At 37.2% G+C, this 24879-nt stretch overlaps 1 protein-coding gene across 2 annotated transcripts in view; it reads right to left on the bottom strand.

Moving 5' to 3' along the window:
* CNTNAP5 (contactin associated protein family member 5) overlaps window positions 1–24879 on the bottom strand; it is a gene marked incomplete at both ends in the record, with an annotated part of 785818 nt that overhangs the window by 118537 nt on the left and 642402 nt on the right. For both annotated transcript variants that reach the window (XM_081262143.1, XM_081262144.1), the window contains 3 exons: window positions 14779–14997; window positions 23580–23750; window positions 23927–24054. In XM_081262143.1, coding sequence (XP_081118269.1) covers window positions 14779–14997; window positions 23580–23750; window positions 23927–24054 — 518 coding nt within the window. The remainder of the gene's footprint in view (window positions 1–14778; window positions 14998–23579; window positions 23751–23926; window positions 24055–24879) is intronic.

The raw sequence follows: 24879 nt of genomic DNA, 5'->3' as shown, positions 1-24879 counted from the left end.
AAATAAATTTAAATCCCACTAGCAGATATTTATTTGGTTTTGGGAATTTGGGGAGATTCTGGAGGAGGCAGAGGTCCAGCCTGCCATTATAGAACAGGAGTTTTATTCTATGTCCTTGGGCTCAAGGAGACACACTTGCATGAGTGGAGAACACATTCAAATCTTTGAGGTCTACTAAATGTACTAATAGAGTAACAATAAGGGCAGCAACTATGTGACATTTATTTTTTGTCTCCCAGGGATCTCCAGTCTGAACCTCATTCATTTCTGACCCCTCGTCCTACAATTTTATTAAATCTTGGCCTAGTAAATGACTAGATCAGCATATGTTCTCATCAAGGTGGATCAGATGGGAATTTCAAATGTGTTATCTTAGACAAGAATTATGGATGTTAAAAAAAAGGCACAGCTATAAATTAAAGGAATGAATAAGGAATGAGGGAGGCAAGAAAATAATTAAAAATGTAGGAGTTTTCAAGTCTGGGTGAGTGGAGGAGATCACCCCTTGCTGGATCATAACAGATTACCAGATGAGTAAATAAAAATGTGAAATTCACTGCCTGCTTCCAAAGACTAAGATGGAATGTTCCTAAGGAATAAATCTGTTTTCATATTCTGAAGTAATGATCAAACTCCATTGTACATTCAGTTCTGATATGTGATTACCAAGCAGGCCAAGAGAAGAAACCCAAATTGCATTCCCCTGTCTATCCCAATTTTGGTGAGCAAATCTCCTTTTAACCACAAGATTAATCAATTATACACATGGGCAGATCACAGAGGAAGGTTCATTATTTCTTTCCCAGAGACTGTGCAGAGTAAGAAAGAGAGGATTTATGTACTCAAATGTTTTGTTTTTTTCCTCCTGATTTTTTTAGTCACTTCCTATGGTAGATTTGAATAGCTCTTCATACATCTTGTTAGTATAATTTTTCTTCTATCAGGGGTGGAGAATATGAGATCTATTGCACATTTGCTTGTGTGTGACTTAGTCAATGAACTTATATAAATAGAGAAGAAGGTAACTAGGTTGATTTGCTAGGTAGGAATACACTCCTTGAAATTGGAAATACACAGACCTGGTCAGCATGCTCCCCAAAGAAAGGGATCATCTCACTTGCAAATGCTGACAAGACCCAATGACACATGGAGACAGAGCACAGCTAAACTGTACAAGGAACTAAATTTCAGTTTCACCTGACTCTGTTATATTCTTTACAAAGGAGAAAAACTACAGAATCAGACCTTTTTATTTTATTGAGGCAAATATACAGTCTAAGAAGAGGATAATTTTAAGACACCCCCCCCCATCATAAACACACAGGCACACCTGCACACACCCACAGAGACCCGGAGTAGTTGTTGATTCTCTATATCCTCTGATGAAGTTAGCTATTATGTGTGATGTCACCTACTATGTACAGAGACCTGTTCAAGGCTTGTATCTTCTACAAAATGTAAATTCTGTGCAGAAAGGCAGCTGCAATCTTCCTTTCTTCTCCTCACTCACAGCATAGATTTACTCTCCCAGATACTTCAGAATCCATCTTCTTCTTTCTATAAACAGTGTCACACTCTGGCACAGTCTCCTCACTTCCACCCTAATCCCTCCAATAGCAGCCTACCTTCAGTTATGACTGTAGCCATTCATTTAGTACTTTGCAGTCAGAATGGATGCAGATTTGTAAATTGGATTCTGCCATTCCTGCTTGATGCCCTCTCTAGACTAGTCATTGCCCTAAGGATCAAGGTGAAATTCCTTAGCCCACCTGATATAATGAATGAGAACTGGTCTCTGCTTAACTTTACAGCTTCCTTCTCCAAACTCCCAGCTAGGTTTCCCAATGCCTCATGGTCTGCCTAGACTTTGAACCTCTTCATATGTTTTATTTACTTGATTTGCGATGATCAGCTTTACATCATTTTAACTAAAAAACTGACAAGAATAACTTAGAGGAGAAAAGTTTATTTGGGGCTCATAGTTTCAGAGGTTTCAGTCCATGGTTGGACAAATCCATTGCTCTGAGCCTGGCATGAGGCAGAACATCATGAGTGAAGGGCATAAAGGAGCAATGTTGCTCATCTCATGACTGAGAAACAGAGAGACAGGAAGAGGCCATGGACAAGAGAAAGTTTCTAAGACCATGGCCTCAGTGTTTTGATTCCTCCAGCCTAGAGTTACCAGGGAGAAGTCCATTCAAATTATTGGTTCATCAACTGAGTTACTCCACTAATGAGATCATAGTTCTTATAATCCAGTTTTTCACCTCTGAACATTAAAGCATCACCTAACACAGAAGCTTTTGGGAAGAAATTCCAGATCCTTCAAAACTGTATGCTATTTCCCCCCATGCTTAACTAATGTCCAGAATAATCCATCCATGCAGTCACAAATACACATACCTGTACCCATATAACTAATTCTTTATTCACTTATATTTCTACACACCCACTATTTGATTATTTTAATTAGTTATCATTTTTTTTTAAAAAAAAGAAACATTAATTTGGGGCTCAGAGTTTCAGAGGTTTCAGTTCATGGTCTATTGCTCTGGGCCTGGCATGAGGCAGAACATCGTGGGTAAAGGGCAGAGTGGAGCTCTTAATTTTAATTAAGTTTAACATTTAAAAAAATCATATTTAAGTGAGCCCACTCTCCTACGTGTCAGAACTCAAGTGAAGATGCACGGAGTCAGCTTCCTGAAGGTGGGGCATACACTCTCCACTTGGCCCCATGCCCCATGGAAACCTCTGCATTCATTTACACTGCCTTCCTGAGTCTTACAGGCATTTAGTTTTTCAGTCATTATTGGAACGTACTTTTCTCCTTCCTGTGTGCATCTTGATTTATGCACAGTTCATTGAATGATTAGAAGAACAAAAAGCATGCAACATTATTCTTAAGAGTAAATTAAAGTCATGTTTTTAGGCTTCACTTTATCTGCAAATCTGTTAGAGAATCAACACATTGGCATTTACACTAAATGTGTGTATTTCAAATGTGCTAGATATATGCTGGAAAACTTTGTCCTAAACTCATTGAATTCACAGTGGGAATTCATATTGCACAGTTGAGAAAACTTAGCATCAAACTCATTACCTTGGCTAGAGTCAAGGATCAAATAAATTTAATGTAGCAGATCCAGGAGTCAGACCTGATCTGGTGACTTCAAAGCTTACATTTAACTCCATTCCATAAGATCATGAAATGAACCATTAGATTAGAAAACCTAAGTGAATACTGCAATTAAGTAATTCTTATACTTTCTTTCTCTGATCTTTTACATTGTTTCTTCCACCAAGTTAGATACACGTTTACATTTGTCCCCTTCACTTCCCCATCACTTTCCTTTACAACTTAGACCATTAGCTGACTGGCCTAGCTAGAAACAATTTTGTATGAAACTCTTCACTTGGCCCTTGGTAGCAGCTACCACCATTATGGTGGTATTTCCTTGCACTGAGTATGAATCAACTCCTAAAATCTTTGCTGTCATCATTCTAAGCCTGTCTTAGAAAACTTGCATGTGTCAGTTCGACAGATGTTCATTGCTTTCTGAGACATATCTCACTGCCTTGTGCCCTTCTGAGCATAAGCCCAGGAGGCTCTATTTCTCTCACATGTGCTTGTTCTTTCTTGCACACGATCATGCAAAGCTCTTGCTGAGAACTCCTTTCTTGGAAAAATACTAAAAGTGCCAGGTCAGGCTCTTTTCTCACAAAATTAATTCAGTGCTATAGTTTCTGTTCTTGTCCTCCCTTGTCTTGCCCCTTTCCCTCTCCTTCCTTCTCCTCCTCTTCCTTCTCCTTCTCTTTTTTTCCTTTCCCTCCCCTACGTCTTCTTTTACCCTCTCTCTTTTATCCTTCCTTCCTTCCTTCCCTCCCACCCTCCCTCCCTCCCTCCTTCCTTCCTTCCTTCCTTCCTTCCTTCCTTCCTTCCTTCCTTCCTTTTTTTCTTTCCATCCCTGAACACTGAACAGCTCATTTTCTAGATGAATTACTTGTCTAAAGTCAATAAATCTCATACTGAAGTTTACCACCTACATTTCAAATTTTAACATGAAGGCGGTTTTAACATATACATCATAAAATGACAAGTACACGAACCATAAGCTGTCTTCTTTAAGTTCTGTCCTTCTAACTGCCTGAACACTGAGCCTTACAGGAAAGGTACCTGCCTTATAAGATGAACCACAAAGAAATAAGTACATGAAGTAAAAATCCTGCAACTGTAAACTTTTTAAAATGTCCCTTAATAGTAGTCTCACATAACAAGAGTTTTTTTTTCTTTTTCTTTTTTTTTTTTTTTCTTTTGGTACTAGGGATTGAACCCAAGGGCACTTGACTATTGAAGTATATCCTCATCTCAATTTTTTTTTTCATTTTTATTTTTTTAAAATTTTGAGACAGGGTCTTACTAAGTTGCCAAGGCTAGACTCTAACTTCTGATCCTCCTGCCTTAGCCTCCCATGACACTGATACTATGCCCAGCAACAAACATGATTTTATATGTGAATACAGAAGAACCTGGACTAATAAATAAACCTACAAGTCATGAAAAAGACAGTAGCACTGGCAGGTCAGGGAAAAATTATACTCAAATCCCCATTAACACTGTTTGGACAGTCTGATGATATTGTGCAACGAACACTTTGGTGTTCTTTTCATTTCATCTTCCTTCGTGGAACTGATGGCAGCAACATAAGACTAGGGCATATCATTAAATATGAGTAGCAACTCTGGTCAGAAAAATAAGTCAAAATTTGAAAATAAAGCAAAACATATGACTGATGCTTGCATAGTAGAGATGCAAATTTGTTTGCAGTATGACAGACAACTCCAAAGATGTCATTTTGAACATTCATTGGTTTTATATCTATTCCAACAAATTCATCCTAAAATTTGTTATTAAATTGTCTGCAAAAAATGTTAATATTCAAAAGTTTTTCAATTGGTCATAACCTATTACATGGCTTCCTCATTAACTACTGAGGTAAATAAAATCTATGATGCACATTCATTGTCTCTTTGCCCAAGACTCAGATATTACCTTTTTGAAGATTATACTTAACATATACCACCAGCTTGGATTTAAATGATGTTACTTTTCATTAGAAAGTAGTCAACTCTGATGACTGTTAATTCTACAATACATGCTGACAGGGAGAAGTTTAATAATATTAATAATGAGAATGCAGGCATCTGTGGAGGTTAAGTGACTTTCAGGTATAAAAGAAATAAAGAAAGGTAGATTTGCAAAAGGGGGAAGGAAGAGAAACAATGAGGAGAAATAGTAAAATAGAAAATAATAAAATAGAAAAAGGGATTTTAAAAAATGATGAAACCAGAAAAAAAACACGATCAGTAGGCTTTCTATAATAAGCACGTGCACGCACACACACACACAAATGTGGTTTCTGCCCTGGGCAGGGACCATTTCTCACTACTGGTTGGGTGGGTCAGCGTCCAGTGAGACTATGCTGAAGTCTGAACTTCAAGGCAACCTCATCTTAGCAGTAGCCCCTATCTCTAATACTGATGAGTTCATTTCTCTGGGGAGGGTCTGGTTGGAGATGAAATGTAGGGAGGGAAGGATCTTTGAGAACAAAGGCTTTGGGGGATAAGGTGGGGAATAGAAAACAGAAGAGTGCTGCTCCATTGTTGAGCAGCGTTAGTTCACTATTACATGACAAACAGGAGCCTAAAGCAAGGCTCCAGTCAGTGTAGAAGTGGCTGAGAGGGGAAGGTGTTCTAGCCCCCAGTGGCAGTGCCCACTGCGGGCAAGTCAAGTGGGAGGCAGGATGAGGATGTGCAATATGTGTAAGGTCCTTAAAAGTCAGGGCTTCAGTTGTCCTTCCAGAAAACTTAATAAACAAGTGAGCGCTGAAACCAAATACCAGTTCTGCTCCCTACATACCAAGAATGTGCCCAAGTCTCAGACAACCTTGCAAGGGCTGATGCCCTTATAGACTGCACCAAACTGTATATTGACCTTATTTCCCAAATGTAAGAAAGAGAGAGGCAAGAAATAAGTATCCTCCTAGGAAAGAGAGAGTTTAGAATCTGCCTTTCTGCCAAATTAGAAATAGGATCCTCTTTGCCCTGTTCACACCACCTTGAAGTTTCAACCCCTAAACTTATTTAAAACCCAACACCCTCCATACTCCTTAAACAGTGGATGGATCTTTTATATATATATATATATATATATATATATATATATATATATATATATATATATATATAGTTGTCAATTAATCTTTTTAAAATTTTTATTTATTTATCTATATGCGGAGCAGAGAATCAAACTCAGGGCCTCACACGTGCCAGGCAAGTGTTCTACCACTGAGCCACAAACCCAGCATGGATGGATCTTATTCATCTCCATGTTTCCATTTCCTAACCTAGGACTGATCACTGAACATGCACTCAGAAAATATTTGATCAACAAATGGCAGCAAAAGAATGTTAAAAAATGAGGAAGAAGGACACAGAGTAGCAAGTGGAAAGGTAAGCTGAAGCGGCATGCCTGTTCTCCTGCCCCACATTCTAGCAAATAATGTGAAGGATGCAAACTCAGCTGTAGAACCCACTAAACTTTAAGTAAACTTTTGGACATAAAGCAGAAGGGGAAGAGGCTAATCTCTGGGAGAATGAAGGATATATTTTGAGGGATATATTTTGCTTAAAATTTTTGCTTTAATATTTAAAAACAAGAAAAAAAAGACCTTGTTTTATGCTTTTTTTTTTTTGCTTTATTTTCAGCCCAGCCCAAGAGAGGGACAGTAGCTGAGGAAGGTCACAAGTGTATGATGAATGTGGTTGGCTTTCAGTTCACGCCATGAAACTACTGGTGTCCTTGAAACACAAGCTCAGGGCTCATCTCTGGTCTGAGTGAGCACTTGTTCTTACAACTAGATCAAATGCAATTCTTCTTTAAAATGCCTGTATTTATTGAACAAAAAGGAGGAAAATCACACCAATGTAATCTGGCATTCATACCTCTGAAGTGTGGTGTGTGTGAATAGTATATCAATTTTAAAACGTGTTTTTGAAAATTCCATGCTAAGGAAATGACAGTTGCAATGTTTCTCTTTCCTGAAGGCCCCACCCTCAGACCTGAAACATTCTCTCTCTGGATACAGGAACATATAGGGGCACTTGCTGACAGATGAAAAAAGGGATAAAATCCAAGGTAGGAAAGGTCCTTTCACTCTGGATCTGTCGCACCCGCTGAGTGTGTTCTTCAAATGCTCAATCACCCACATTTCCAGGATTGCCTAGTTATTACACAGAGGTGGGGGCACAAATGGTTTCCCATTTTGAATAGTCTTTTGTTTGCACTCTTATTTCATTTAATCTTATAAAGGTTCCAAATGGGAGAGGAAAATGCCCATTGTCGCATTCAACATTGGAAACTGATTCATTGTGTATTGATTATTACTTATTATTATTAAATTCAGATGGAACAATCAAGGCTCAGAGGAGGTAATTGACCAGCATACAGCTGTACAGCTATTGTTATTAGAGCCAACAACATTTGGAACTCCACTTCATTATTTTTTTAATTCATTAGATATTTATTATATACATAATATACTGGTGAGCTCAGCCCAGAGGATAAATTCACCACTATATCTGCCCCCAATGAAACATTAGCAGGGATATGGACAATAATCAGTGCATTGCGAAGACATTTGATGAGTGTGCTCAAAGAGGTCTGTGTGTGTGGGTGTGAGTGTGCAAGAAAGAACTCCTCCAAGCAGCAATAGTTATCTGAACCATAAAAAATATCCTGTGTCATTAATGAAGAAGAATCTGACAGGTAGATCGGGAATGGGAGCAAACCCACCCTGGTTTGAATGATGGGACCTTCAGAAAGCAGTGAAGCAAAATGCTGTAAACTTGCTCTAAAGAACCCATTAGCTTTGAACACACTTTGCTAAAGAAAGTGGGAGAGGAGGAGGCATCGTTTTATTGATAGCCCCTGTGAGGACTGAGAAATAAATTTCACTTAAGGAAATTGATTTCATTTTTAAAAACTAAGTAGGCGTGTGTGTGTGTGTGTGTGTGTGTGTGTGTGTTTGTGTGTGTGTGTTGCATAAAAAATCTATTTTATTCTGTCTTAGCTTGGGTTCTCCAGTAAACAAGCTCTGAGATGGAGTGAAGGGAGTAGATAATTTTTATAGAAAGAGGTTCCTGGGAACATCTGTGAGGGAAAAAAAAAAAGTAGGGATGCACAGAAGAGAACTGCCCAGACAAACTACTGACAAAAGAATAACACATCCCCACCAGAAGACTGGAGTTAGAATAACTCATCAGAGATGATCCTCCTTGGAAGGAGGACAGACCTTCTTTCCCTGGAGTTAGCAGGTCAATATATAAAGACCCTTCTGGGAAGGAAAGAGCTCTAGTGATGGTTTCTCTGCAGCTGAGGCAGACCCTGAAGGGGGGAGTGTATATGACGATTCCTCCAACAGCATTCAAAGCCCTGGGCACAAGTCCTTCCTCGTTGGGGACTCTGGGCAAGCATCCCACGGTCTACTCACACAGCACAAAGGGCCTGAATTACTTTCTTTACCCATTAGCCTGAGATAAGGGTGAAGAAGTCAGAAGCTGAATTCATCATGGATCTTCTTACCTCCAACTCTACAATATCCTGACTTTAGTAGCTTTGGATCTAAAACTCTTTCTCCCAGGATCAGAAGAATCTGATAACATAATGAGAAAGACTAGGAATCTGCCCCCACAGTTTGGGGAGGGTGTTGCTACATCATCCCATCCACTGCTCTCCTCAAGGGCTTTCTCACCCTCTTCTGAGCCATCAGGCTTTTGACAAAGACTTGCAGGAATCAAAACAGGATACTAAGTCTTAGGCTGAGGCCAGCATCAATGTGCCCCCCTGGGTTTGCTCTTTTCCATCCTGGACTTTTCCTTGTGCTGCTAGGCATGTCCTGGTCACATTAGTTCAATGACAGTTTGGCTTTGGGAAAGGTAACCTGGACCTCTGAACTGTATAATGCTTCTCAGATTGGGTCCTTAATTGTGCAAAGAAAATTGATTCATTTTCCTGAAAACTCTGGCCTGAATCTCTTTTTGTAAGTATAATCCTAACTCATATAAATAATGGCATTCTCATTTTTCTTCCTTTACTGAGTTATAAATGTTGGCTACTGAACATACCAGAAGAATCAAATAACTATTTCCAATCCTGAGTCTCTGTACTCTAACTCTCAGGGATTATCTCCCTCGGCTGCATGAAAAAAAAAAAAAAAAAAAAAAAACAAGGCCATATTACACTCTCCTTTAAAAAAGACATTATGATTCCTGATAAGCTTTTACAACAGGAAAAAAAAAAAAAAACCAATCAAACCAAACAAGAAAACTCTCCATTCTGCTCCAATTGTGCATTATCAATACAACAGAGACCAATATATGGTGAAATGAGCTTCAATTAAAACTGAAAAAAAATTGTAGATAAACATTTCAAAAACGTTTCTTGACTATAACGGGGCAGAAACCACTAAAATGGTCTATTAGGTTGGGCTAAATGTGTCCAACTCTCAACTTATTTGAGAAGAAAATAAATTTTTGCAGAAGAAATCTAATGGTTTAGCTCTCTGAATATAAAAGTGGACCACTGTTGTTTCCAAACATTTTCAAGCTATAAGAATCTGATTTTGTGGCTCAAAGGTATTTGGAAAGAAAAACTGATGAAGAACCTGATGGTTCTTCATCACTTCTTTTTAAGTGAAGAAGCATTTTTTAAAAGGTAATTGATCCATAATAATTATACATATTTATGGGGAATAGTGAAATACTTAGATACATGTAGAGAATGTATGATGGTCAAATCAGAATATTCATATCACTATATCTCAAACATTATTTCTTTTTGTTGTTCATATTCAAATTCCTCTTTTCCAGCTGTTTTGAAACATACCATCCGTTATTTTTAACTATAGTCACCTATTGTTCTAGGGAGCACTAAAACTTAGTCATCTGACCTAACTAATTTTGTACCGATTAACTTACCTCTGCCCTTTCTACATTACACCCCCTACCCTCCAGTGACTACTATTCCATGCTGTATGACATCTACTTTCCACATGAGGGAAGAAGCATTATTTAAAAAAAAAAAAGCATAACAAATTAAAAACTCTCACATTTTACCTTTTAAATGTTACCAAGACAAATATGAATATTTATCTGACTATATCATGTTATGATAAAATATGTTCTTCTGAAACTTCAACATTTGGTTGGCATGTTTTAATATGTATCATTTGTTTCGCATTTGATCAAGAAGCATTTTTATTGAGTGGCTATTATGTGCCTTTCCAAGTGTTTATGATGCAATAACCAAGTAAGATTCTCTAGAGACATTTTGCTGAAGTTTGGAGGTTTTGCCAATTTCTTAAACTAAACAGAACAATTCCCTTTATGCAATTATTATATGTAACATCAGAAGTCATATGTCAATTTCTTCCAGAGGAAAATGATTCGAGTTTACTTGACATATTATTTAACTTTGAATAAAATGAAATTTTTTCTGGCAAAAGAAATATAACTAATTAGACATTTATACAATTTTACAAGGACAAATATTTTTTAACTTTTTGCTTTCTCAATGACATAATGAGAAAGATCATTTTCTATATATTTATGCAATAAATATGCTAAAAAGTAATTTTCCAATTATTTCTTAATGTAAAAAAAAAAAAACATATACCTCCTCTTGTGCTCTCATCTCATCTTCTCAAATGGAAAACTGTCCTGGCCTGCATCAAGACAGCCATACTCATGAGGCACTCAAAAAGATAAAATACAAGTTACTAATCCACGGGAGATGGTGTTTGCTTCACACCACGGATCATGAATTTATAAAGTACCTGAGTACAAATTAATGTACATGCCAAGTCTTCTTGGTTAACCATCAACCTCTCTAAGTTTGACCAGCTTCCCCTGCTGGAATAATAGTTCTCTTCTAACTTGGAAAGAGGAGTAGCATTTGGGAGATCTCTTCAAATTTTATGATTTATCAAGTTGGTATAGTATTTTCCCCCAGTGATTGTAAGTTTGAACTAACTTTGGTTTATTTTGACACAAATAGAGTAGCTGAGCTGAAGGGGGTAAAATGGGAACATGTGAAAACAACAACAAAAATATTCATAAAATGAGACTTCCAGACATACATTTGCACCAAATTTCCACTCTATAATTGCTGCATACTTATACTCAATTTGGAAAGAATAAGACATTTTCCTTGAAATTATAGAGATATGGGTATGGGAAGTATGATTGTCATTTCTAATATATCCTCACAAGGAGCAGATCTTCAAATCTTAAAAGACTGGTTGCCAGATTTCATTTTCTTTCTGAAGATAAAGACAATAGTAAGCTTAGGCTAGTTGTTTTCCTACCAAGGTCAGCTTGTGGTAGCTGATCTGAAACACATACTCAGAGTTCTCCTCTTCGCTTTTAGCAATGGATGGAAGGTTCTTGGATTTATCTTGCCTCATCTACATATTACTGGACACATTAGTAGGGAATAACTAAAACAGAAATGGTGATACTATTAGCCAACTATAATACTGCCACGTGCTTAGAGTATACATTTCAAAACCAACATGGTATGAAATTTCTCCCACCCTGCTAGACAATGCAACCAGCAAAGTGGCATGGATGCAAGTGTCCCTAACAATCATGGTGATAAAGCAGCTTGAAGTTAAAATATCGATTCTGGGAATCCAGCATGCATTGACTGATGCATCAGCACTTCAGCCTGTCACATTCCAATGACAAGGGCAGAGCTGAGAGACACACATCCTATTTTATAAAATGCAGCCTGGGTTTAGTACTAAGGATCACAGCCGCTGTGTGATTTTTGTAATGCTGAATGGTGCTCTGTTATGATTGAAAGATCCTTCAGGGACCAAAGGTATGTAGACAGACTTAGTCAACTTAATATTTAAATAATGCCACACTCACTGTAACCCAGTCAAGAATAAAACATCATTGATAGTTTTCCATGCGTAGCAAACATAAATATTTAGTGTCTCAAATTTTCTGATTGAAAAAGAATGCAGTCTTTCAGTTGGGCTGCTATAACTGAGTAGATGATTGCAGACTGATAAATTTATTCATTCATCTATTGAACAACTGAATTATACAAAATGATGATGTTGGGACTTTAGCTTTTTTTTCAGTTACCTGGCATTTCTAGATGTGCATATCACTGAATTCTAAATGATAAAATGTAAACCAACAGGCATTTTTTTTCTTCTTCAAGTACCTTTAGGCAAATTCAATAAAGCAGAAACACATCTGAGATGGGACTTATTGGAAAGAAATATAACAGGAGCATGTCCTCTCACCAGAGTGGACCTTAGCTCCGACTTTGGCAACCCATCTCCCCGAGCCCCTGCACATGCTATTACCTATCACCACTCACTGTATTTGTGATGAATTTAACTGAAATATTTGTAGATATAAACTCACCAAGAAACATGACTGGGGGCTGGGGATGTGGCTCAAGCAGTAGTGCGCTTGCCTGGCATGCACAGGGCGCTGGGTTCGATCCTCAGCACCACATAAAAATATAATAAAGATGTTGTGTCCACCAAAAACTAAAAAATAAATATTAAAAAAATTCTCTCTCTTTCTCTCTTAAAAAAAATGAAAAGAAATCCAACTGCCACCCCTCCCTTTGGACTTGCACAAAATTTCCCACATATTCAGTCTATACAATAATTTCATAGCTACATGAAATTGGTATGAAAGAAGAAATACAAATTATGCTATCTTTTTGCATCCTCCTTAGCCACAAAAAAATCATAAGTTAAACATTGACATAGAATAAAATTTATGAAAACTACAAAATACTTAAATTGATTCTGCTAAAAAAAGATATTAAATCTTAATGACTAGGAAACTTCCTTAGAGAAATAAAACACAATGTTTAAATAGAATTAAAACAGCAATAGAGATTTTTTAAAAAAATAATAGTAAACCATAGCACCTACATGAGTTATTAATTAAGCAAAAAAAACCTGTGATCATAAAGATTTTAATCACTACCATTTTAGCTTCTGCTGGATATGTAAATTATAACAGATGAAGAGAGAAACGTGATTGAGGAAAAAAAAATGACACCCTCCTTCTGTTACATTTTTTTTTCTTTTGGTTGACATGTTTTTGGTGACAATTTTTTCTCACAGTTAAAAGTTGTATAAAGTCAATTTTAAAGGAAACAAGTAAGAAATGCTCCTTAAGTGGGGAGAACATTTCATTACTAGCAGTAAAGTTATGTAGTTTGAGAGATGATTTATAGACAAATAAACAAATGCAGAAAAGAGGTTAAGTCTGGGCAGATTGGCAAATTTTGTTCACTTATTGGCATCCCTATACCAGGCATCTGAACTTCAAGTTTATACAGGAACACACTTATGGCTTTTATAGCGTTACAATATCCCTTATGTTTAAAGCTCTATTTTGTATTTTTATAGCCTTACAAGCCCTCCTCAAATCCATTTTCTAAAAATCTTTTCCAAATTATGGCTATAAAATGGCCTTGTATTAGTCCAGGAAATTACTTGAGCCAATGTTGTTGAAGCTTTCCCTCTCTCTCTCCCTCTCTCCCTCTGACACATGCGCGCGCGCGCGAACACACACACACACACACACACGTATGCACACGCACACATACACACACACACACAATCCCTTATACATAACAAAATGCAGAAATTGTAACAAGAAAAATAAAATGTCAGTTGAACAGTTGAAATGCAGTTAAAACTCAGAGATGAAAGAGCCCCTGTCAAATCCCACCCCTGCCTTCTCTATCATACATGTGTGTATACACACACACAAGTCACATACATGCATGAATACTTGCACATGCATGCACATAGAGAAGACCGTGATCTCCTTTAGAAGCAGTGGCATTGCTCAATTTATGTTTCATCCAACAAGGGTGCCTGACTAGTGTTAGATGCCCAATGACTATTGAGGAAAAGTAGAAAGGAAAGAAAAGGAAGGAGGGAGGGAAGGAAGGAAGGGAAGGAAGGGAGAAAGAAAGAAGTAATGGAGGGAGGAAAGAAAGGATTTAGGAAATGATGTTGGAATACATCCCATCTTAATCCCAGCAGTGGCTGCCATGACACAGGTTAATTCCAGCTGAGAGATATGTATTCAGGGGCCAGGGACTGCTTTTCTGTGCAAGTGTAAGACACCTACCTAAGCGATATGATTTCAGATAGGCTCAGAGGAGCCCCTGATTTAAAAAGCAATGGCTCCTCCTCCAATATATTATTGATGATTGAAATTCCTTTGGATGGGCTCAAGGATTTCATTATACTGTGACCAATAATTATCACACCTCAGGCATCAATCACTAGCAAGGGTGTCCCACTGTCCTGGAATCTTTACCTGCTAAAGTCTAATAGGTTAACACATGTTTTCCTTGAGCGTAGATTTTGATCATAATGATGAGAAACAAAAGGAGTCCCTAGACACTGGAAAATAATATAAACCAAAGAAAAGGTACAAAAAGGGTATGAGACGATCCTCAAATTTGCTAGTGTGTGATATAATCATGTATTGCTATCACCAATGAAGCTAGACAGGAACAACCTGCAAAATTGAATTTATAATTTAAAATGACATATTTTCATCATTTACCTGACCTCAAATAAATGCAAGTTTTGTTGGGCCTCGTCACACAGTGGTCTTATAGGGTGTTAAACACAAAGTTTGTTTTAAGTTGTCCCCTACCTACAAACAACTGGCTGTTCAGCTGTAACCGGAAATGGCCCTCCTCTGAAGTCTCTCTGGTGCTCCTTGGAAGGCTGTCCACCTGGAGGGAGGTCTCTTTGAGGTTCCTCTCAGCCCGGACATAATGCCATTGGTTGTCATTCAGAGCAGAAGGAGACTGGACGACAAGTTCTACTGGGCCATTCCCAACATCAATGGCAAATGTGATCTCAGAAGGAGCTGAAACAAAACAAGGAAACAGGAAGAAGGATGAAAGATGAAGGAAGTTCTCAGTGTGTGGAGGACACAAGTATGTCCTGAATGAATGAGAGAAACAATTAAAGTCACTGTCATTACAGAGCAGACATACTCTTTAAAATCCCTGCAACACTGAAGTTGTTATTAATAATAACAATCACTAAATACTAAGAGCATACATGTTCCAAGCACCAGCACCCTACCTAGTTGGTCCTAATGGTATAAATCCAGGAAATAGCATAGGAAACTGGGAAACTGATGCCTATGTGATAAACACTAATCTATGTGGAGGCTCCTGGGTCTTCTCAGGCTTCAGCTGTGTCATCCTGGACATCTGTAGATATGAGTTCATGTAGGCACTTTTGCTACTACAGAGAGGAGAGACACAGCCTAAGAAGCCCAGTACCCACTTTCATGATATCTCATTAAAACATATGATACAAGCATATATGCTGTTCCTGTGTCTAAAACAAACAAGAAAAAAATTAATTTGAGAGACTAATTTCCTTGACCAAGGAGAGATTACTGCAATGCCTTAACACAAATGCAAGCCTCTGCTTCCACGTTGGATTACTTTCATGCCTCTTTTTGCCACTCTAGAATAATCAGATATCACCAAAGTTAGGTGGAAGCCAGTTAAGAGAAATAATACCAATGATGTTAAAATACCACAAGTATCAGGGTGGTTGTGATGGTAATGGTAATAATGGTGGTGGTGATGGGAGTGATGACATTGGTTGTGGTGGTAGTGGTGATGATGGTGGCGACTGTGTTGATGAATGGAGTTGACGCTGATGATGATGGTGATGGTGCTCTGTAATGATTGAGAGGGATGGATGGACATGGGAGCATAATAGACTGAGCTCTCTATCTGGCACTGTGCTAAGCACTGATGGTAAACCCTCTCATTTTAGTCTTCAAAATATCCCAGGTTGGGAGGGGTGACATTATTATTCCTATTTGAGTGGAAAAAGGCTCTAAGAAGTATGAATAATTTGCTCAAAATGTCCCAGATAATAGTAAGAAGCAAACTCCAAAAGCAGATTTCTCATCAGTTTTCTCTATTGAGAATATTGTCTTGCATTTTTCATTATTACACAGGAATTATGTAAATTTGAAGGAAGTGGAGAAGTTAATTATAAAAGTGAGGTTGAGGAGAAGGGTCTCATGTGAGAAAATGGAGCCTTCATATGTCAGACCTTGTGGTCCTTCTCTGCACTCCTTGATTGTCTCCTCTTCCCTCCCCTTTCAATCAGAAAATGTGCATTTATTTACTTGACAAAGTCATCAACAGCCAGACCTAAATTATCAGAGATACCAAAGGTCATCCTCTTCCCCAGCCTTTAAAACCTTAACAAAAACTTATCCTTCCTATAAGAAGCCTTTATAATGCAACATTTCAAGTAACCAGAGACCACAGATTGCTTCACCTTCTTGTGAGCTGTGACCTTAATGAGAAGCAGTAAGTCTAAGGCTGAAAAGGGGGATTTGAGAGAATACACTGATACCACCTTTACCTAGAGTAAGTTTTTGATGACACACTTTCTCAGTTTTCTCATCTGTAAAATGAAAATAATAGCAATACCTAGTCATTAGTTTGTTTATATATTAATCTTTTTTTAAAGATTTTTTTAAAATATTTTTTCAGTTGTCAATGGACAATGTATTTATATGCAGTGCTGAGAATCAAATCCAGTGCCTCACACATGCTAGGCAAGTGCTCTTCCACTGAGCCACAACCCCAGCTCTACATGTTAAACTTGAAGTTTTTGAACTGTGCCTGCCATCCAGTATAAGCCCAAGTTAGCAATGCTACTGTCACTACTTCTAGATGACATAATTTCCCCACCCAGGTGACTTGGCTATGACTTACAAAGCCATGCATGGAAGGAAATGGAATTGAAAGAAACAAATGGGTGATAATTATGGATAAAAGTGAAGAAAGTCCCTAGAGTGATTTTTTACTTCTGATTCACAACATCAATGGCACTTTGCAGCACCAAACATTTCAAAACCAAATGATTGCTGAGAGATGAAGAGGTTCTGTATTTATTTCTCTCTACAGAATATAGGTAACAATCAGTAAGAATTTGGAGAGAATAATTTTAAAGATTTTGCTAACAAATATTCCTGCAAAACCAGCCTTGTGGCTATCAAGTTCCACTCAGAGAGCACATTCTGGTGGGGGGCTCTCTGCTTGGCTGTGTCTCCCCCCACCCCTATGCTAGGTTTCCATGTATCCCTTGTTGTATAATAATTGGTTTACTGTGTGTCCCCCCTACAAATCTGCAAAATTTGGATGAACTCTATTTATTTTAGACCCAGCACATAACCCTGGAAGCTCTTGCCAAATTAAAATTTTATTCATTAAAACATGGTTATATTGCAACTATAAAATGCAATTTTCCTTAGTTATTTTTTAGCTTTATATCAAGGTATTAGGTTCCTGAAATTTTTTTTAAATATTATTTTATTCAAATAACCATTAAAGACCTACAACATTTAATCTTTTCCCTCCTAGAACTGAAGGAGGTTCAGTGAAATGAAATACTATTAGTTAATATTTACTGAGTGCTTGCCATGAGCCAGGCACTCTGCTAAGCATTTTGGGATGTCCTAATTCACTTGAGCATTATTACTGCTTTGTGAGATTGTTACTTTACAGATGAGAGAACTATGGTACAGGTGGCAAAACAAGTCACCCTAGTGACAATGGGGTGGAGTAAGGTTTGAATACTGGTGATGTGTTTATGAACCTCATTTACAAAACCATTTCTCTAAACCTCACATTGAGACTCCTATATACTCTTTGGGGGCAGTTGAAGCTAGAATATATAATAGAGATACTTGAAAATAATTGAATGAAATATTTGTGGGTGAATGAATGATACACCCCACAATGCCTACAGACTATGTGGTGGTGCACTGGAGAAAACCCTCCAGCTACCTCTCCCTGGCTGGAGGGAAAAGAATGACCCAGTGGCCCTGGGGAGGGTGGCCCTGGGAAAGCAGTAACTCTATGATGAACTTGCATCTGACTTTCCCACACCCTAAGTGTCAGAAAGATACCTTCTCTCAGCATCAACTATTTTATTGTAACCCTAAAATAGTGACCATAATGGAGTCACGTTAGCCTTTGAATGGGTTTTATCAAGTCCGGTCCTCTGCTAGGCACCAAAAATTCAGAAATGAATGGGACAAGAGGAATCCACATTTTAATTTACAAAGATTGATAGTGGGATGTGAAAATGCCCCAACGGAATGTTAACCAATGCTATGACAGAGGAGAAGAAGCCTTCTGACCAGAGGCACCTTTGCGATATTCTTCCTGACCTCAATGGGAAGACCTGCTGAACATTAAAGCCCAGCTTCATTTCTGTGTCCTCATCTCCCAACCCGGGTCAGACATAAGAGTGATCTCAGGTACATTTGTGGAATAAGGAGGTTGCAAGTCTTTAATGTAGCCAATTAACCTCTCTGACCTCTCATGTCCACATCTATAAAATGAGAAATATGAACTGAGAGGAAGAAATATTGTCATAGTGTTCAGATGCAAGCGCTTGCTGAGGATCTGATGACTGCTGTGATTTTTGTCTTTTACACTATAGTTTTGCACAAAATCTCAGGAACTTTGTGAATGCCCTATGCCTTGAGATCTGGAGGAAAGTCATTCTGTGTTCTCCTGAGTCCTAACATTCTTGAATCTTGAGACAATTCTTCAAAGCAGAGTAGGGGGCTGATGTAAGGATCAGAGGGATGGGATTGAGTCTTGGATTCTGAGCCTTCAAGGTGCATGGAAGGACTTTCTGGATTGTTGTATATACTCTCCAGGTTCATTTTCTTCCTCTGCATATTGGATGAGAAATTGAGCAATGTAATTATAGTACAATTCAGAGATAATCATAGGTAGGATTATTTGAAAACAAAAGGAATTAATGTAAAGATTTTAGTCAAGAAACTAATCAACGTAATCACTCAACAATTCAGTGAAAATTAGTTTTAGCAGTCTTAATTTTTACTATTCTCTGAGGTTATGACTATCATATATTCAAATTAACATTGAATTTAGTAATATTATTAGTACGATACCTCTGAAATCAAAAATTTAAATATTTCTCTCTCTCTACATATATATGTATATATACATGACATATACTTATGGTTTTTTTTACTCAGAAACTCAGAAAATTTATGGATATTTTCTACTTAATTCACACTGAGAAGTATTATAGAGATTATTTGAATTAATATTATTAAAACCATCCAGATCATTAGAATAAAAAATAAAAAGATTAAATTTTAATCATTTAGAGAATAAGTGATAATATATTAGGCCACAAATAATACTAGGATTACAATCGCACTGAAAACTAATATGTTAAAAATTAAATGCCTATTTGCTGGTTCCCAACAACCACTCTGGGCATATTTTTTTTTTTTCGGGGGGGGATACCAGGGATTGAACTAGGGGCACTCAACCACATCCCCAGCCCTATTTTGTAATTTTTTTTTTTTTTTTTTTTTTTAGAGATAGGAGCTCACTGAGGTGCTTAGTTGCTCTCTTTTGCTGAGCCTCTCTTTGAACTCACCATCCTCCTGCCTCAGCCTCCCAACCTGCTGGAATTACAAGCATGTGCCACCATGCCAGAACTCTGGGCATTTTTATGCAATGACTCATCTCAATCCTGAAAGATGTGCCTTAGAAGAAATCATAATTGATTTCCTTCTACCACTCCCTCTACAGTAGTGCCAGAGATTGCTTTGGGAGACTACCTTCTCTTGCACTTTGGTATCAGGCTAGCTTTGCCTCAGATGGGAGGGATTTTAGCATAAACAATCTACCATATTTTCTTGTCTGGCCACAGTCTTTGGTGTCCAGGTTATCAGGTGAGTTGTATACTACCTAAATATTTGATTAGCTGGAAAAGAAATGACTCCAGTCTTTTGCAATGTAACTCTGCTGTAAAGGACATCTAGCCTGAAGGAAATATTAAGAATTTAGAGCACAGAGAAGATACAAATCATCCACTGACGACTTTTGTTCAGTTGCTGAATTCAAACAAATGAAGCCAGACCCATGGCCTCTGTGCTAAGCCATGTGCCCCAGAACCAGGGTTGAATTCCCATCCTTGTGTCTGTCAGTTCAGAATGAATTTTCTGTTAATTGTGGCCAAACACATCCAGTTGGTATCTGAGTGTTGCCAATGCCATGGTACATTAATAAATACTGAACAAGTGAAGAAATGTCCAAAGTGGTTCATGAATTGACTTGGACAGGCAGAAATCTGAATCTATATTGGGCTCTATAATTCAAGTTCTTTTTATTACATTATACCTGCTCTTAAAAGTGATTTCCTATGCTCCTTCTCATCTAATCCAAATACCTAGTTCTATATGCACACCATTGTGAGATAATTGTCAAATGGCAATTTTTCCCACAATCCTGTTTGAAACACATTCTATAAAACTTGAGAACATAGTGAAGTATCTTCCTTTTCACAGACTACAGGCTAATCCCAAGGTGACAGAACTCAAATGCCTTAGTTGGAAGTAACTTAGAGGAAATGGATTGGAAATTTGACGGAAACCTGCTGTTTCCTGTCTATCAATTTGGATATATCAACCTTGGAAGCTGCTATTCAGATAGTTATAAAGGAATACTCCTTGGGGATGGAAGCGGAATCTATTTGGAGCCTCTGCATCTAGTAAAAAGACTTTTCCTTTCCAAGCAGCTAGAGTGTATGGGTTCCTTGCTATGAACTCTTTAGGGTAAAAAAAAAATCCCATCTTCCTAAAATCCATAATGTGAGTGAAGCTGCAAATAAAAAATGCAAGATGCCCTCACAATTTGAGCATTTTCTCTTATAAACAATAATAATGATAAAGATAATAACACATTTTGGAAACATGAAACCTTGCACTTTAATTTTTTTATATTAAATCTTGTTTTAGAAATCTATATTCACCAATCTCGTGATAAAATATGCACCAAATAATTACATAAATTGTTTTTTTTTTGGTAAATTTTTGTATTAAGAACATCTTTGTACAATTCAAAGGGCACAAAACAGCACCACAAAGTACAAATTAGTCATTGATATATAATTAATGCTAAATTATAACTCATTATCCTCCAATAGTATACCATGACTTTGCTGTGGCTTTAATGAATCAAAAGGCCGTGGGGCCTGATTTTTATTACATTTACAGTGAGCTTATTGCTTCCATGTTATGCAATATTTTCAGAGCATGGCCAAGTTAGTATGAGGAATTTCATTTTACACCATAGCCACAAAAGCTTCCTCCCATTAGTAGACTAAATCCTTAGAGGAAAAGGTGAAACTCCCAATTAAGAGGCTCTCTTGCGTTGTATGTATTGTCCTGTGGCTGCAAAGAAAACACTTAGCTGTTCCTTGATTTGCTGGAGATTTATACAAATATCTCTGCCATCTCTACCAGGCAATGCTTCTGTCTCCTTTTCCAGATCTCTCAAATCCCCAGTGTCTGTTTCTGAGGTATTGCTTTGTTTTTTGAAGATATTTCATGCAGTCACATCATTGTTGTGATATGGTCAATTGCTTCACTCAAACTATACACAGAGGGATGGGGCACTCAATGACAGGCCCAAGTCATCACTCTCCTGTGCATAACAGGGGCAAGGCAGGGGTGTATTACACACCCTGTTTGTAAGCAATAAAATGTGCGTTATGTGCAGAAAACGTAAAGGAATGGCATAAGCAATTAAAATGTATCTGATTCTTTCTGGTTTTTTGTTTTGTTTTGTTTATTGGTACTGGGGAGTGAATCTAGGGGCGCTTAACCACTGAGCCACATCCTCAGCCCTTTTTTGTTTTTTATTTAGACACAGGGTCTCACTGAGTTACTTAGAACCTCATTAAGTTGCTGAGTCTGGCTTTGAACTCGAGATCCTCCTGGCTCAGTCTCCCAAGCCACTGGGATTACAGGCATGCACTACCATGCCTAGGTTTATTTTCATTATTGAGCAGTAATTCTAAGCAATGTCAATGATAAAACATTCCTCTACCAAAATAGTCTTTTGCTCATCTACCTTTCAACAGATGCTAAAGTCACTGTAAAATTTTAATAATGTATATATCAACTTCATTTTATTACTATATTTTATTACTTTCCACTTAATAAATGTTATAGTCTGGGGCAAAGCCAATACAGACAACTATTTAAAGTGTATTTAAACACTGCTGGCTTCTGAACATGCAGACTCACACACATGTTTATTTTCAAGAGTAAGAACTCAACTTCTGCCGTTTTATCTATACACTTTCTGTGCCATCATTGTTTAGCTTGAATCTACTATTAAATGCAAAATGTTCAGTACCACAAGGGTTGTACCCCAAAAGAACTCAAGAAATTATAAAGCATTGGAAATTTTATTTTCATTTAAAAAAAAGAAAAATGTATTATTAATTTTCTGGTAAAAGCATTTTGGTGGAATTATTATTTGATATTATTGATATTTGGTTTCAGAGCTATTTGGAATTTGGTAGAGCTGATCCTAAAAAAATACAGATACAGTACCATAATTTCTGGAATTTATTGTAAAATAGAACTTTTATTAATCTTTAGCAAACATTTGCACATATGTGGCTTTATGTGGAAAACCAATCTAATTTAAAATTAATAAAGAAATATTCTTTGTTCAACATAGAACACAGATGGACAAATATGACTAACACTCTCTTTTTAACACAAACATGTATAGAAAATAAATTTTGATGAAGTCATCAACAAATATGTAGAAAGAAAGATTTAGAAACAGAAATGTTAATGTCTTCATTACTGGTACAGATCAAAAGATTGGAACTTCCCATCTTTATAGAAATAAATTATTTGCCATTGTATTTCATTTTTAGTACTGAAATATATTTTAGTAGTATCATTATATATAAACTGCTCAATAGTAGAAACTTTTACTATTTGTATTTCTATTAATTTTCAAATCATGTATGATTATTGCCAAATAAAATCTGTATATGGGGGATGGGCTCTCTATAGGAAGATGGACATCCTAGCATCTCATTCTGTAGATATACCACTGTTCATGAGGAAAAGATAGGGAAACTGAGAATTCTGATTGGCTAGTAACACTATCTTAGTGAGAGGAGAGAAGTCAGCAAATCACTTTTGAAGCACCAGTGCAACAAAGAGTTTATCGCAAATGTCAACAAAATGTATAATTATGATAATGATCTCTACTTTCCATAAAAGGTATAGTCCTTTGGTATAAAATCTCAAAGTCATGGGTAAAAAAAAATACCCATGGCTCAGATAATGGAACCCACAATAGGTATCATCAAGAATTTCTGAAATGTATATATTTTGATGACAGAATGACTCATAAATGCTGATAGGACATAGTTAGATCATAAAGAATTCAGAGGAAGTGGAAATTATCACTGCTAATTTTACCCTGGTCCAGAAAGATTAACTTGATGATAAAACACATGCTGTGGTTGGTGTCAAAGTCAAGGCTAACACTTATCCTGAAGATCAATGATAGTAAATTCGTAGATGAGGGCACTTACAGCTTATTTCAAGTCGGATGAAGTCTTTAATGCCAAGGTTTTCAAGGAAAACTCCAGATAAAGCGGTGGTTTTAAAAAAGAAGGAAATATCAGCACTGAATTCCGCATGGAAGGTAGGAAAGTGGAGATAAGAGGCTTCAGTATAAAATGAAACAGCATTCCAGAAGTGTCCTGCAAATGAGAACATCCTTAAGCATGGTTCATTGTTTTCTATGCAGGATGGAAAACACTGGGCATGTGGATAATTTTCAGGACTAGGGGAGACTGCAGGGAAAAGGGATAAGCGAGTTAAAACATCTTGTGCTCATGTAATGCAGAGAGAAAGCTTCTTTCGATTTAGTACTCACGGTCGCCATAGCAACGCAAGGGACCAATTCTCCAAGCAGCTTCTGAGTTTGATCTGTTGGTATCAGTGATAACTATCTGAGTGACAGGCAAGTGGTCTTTGAAGGAAAGAAAGCCAGTATCATTTGTCCTGCAAAATATAAATTAAAAAAAAAGAAGACAAAATGTGAATAATCTCAGGACTCTATGTCAAGACCCCTCTTTTCAAAAGTAACCTGATTTGATTGCAGGAGGCACGGGTACAGGAGTATAGCAGATGGTCTTTCATCTCAGGAGTGTATATGGAAGGCTGGAATGCCAATTACAAAACCCATGGCCGGCTTCCAAACACCAATAGATTTTACATCTTCCCTAAATGTGGTTGCAGAAACACTGATAGTTTACAAAGATTTCTGCTGCTCCTTGTGGCTAAGAGCACCCTACCTGCCCAAAACAGTGCTAATGTGATATTAAACGTCGCCTCACTTCCTCATAAAAAAATCAGCTATCTTAGCAACTAACTAAAAATAGACATCAGAAATCCCTCTCAAAATCACTCCAAGGACTTGTTTCAGTCACCTGTCAACAGGTTTTAATCAGCTTTAGATGTTTCTTATCACTTTTTAATTCATGTAAATATAAATCTTTATAGTTACTGGTTGCTTTTCATTTTGTTCTTTCTTTTAAAGATCTTAAAAGTTAATGACTCTGACTTTGCTGGTGTTAATTATGCAAGTAAGAAATTGACTAGTTACCTTTTGATAAGAGAGTTTATTTAAAAAAATAGGGAAAAACCATTGTTCCCCCCAACACACTTTCTAGGTAAAAATCAGAAGTAAAAAAAAAAAAACTGGCATTGAAAGTATAAATATTGCGAGCCAGAAATTGACTAGGGATGGGTATATTTTTACCACAGAAATGCCTGTTCAGTGAATGCCATTAACTCCATTTACAAATGGAGAAACTGAGGCCATCA

The sequence above is a fragment of the Spermophilus citellus genome (assembly GCF_964194105.1).
Source record: "Spermophilus citellus genome assembly, chromosome: 11".
In the NCBI taxonomy this organism is placed as follows: Eukaryota; Metazoa; Chordata; class Mammalia; order Rodentia; family Sciuridae; genus Spermophilus; species Spermophilus citellus.
Note: the sequence above shows the minus strand (reverse complement) of the source record. Positions and strands in the feature narration are given on the sequence as shown.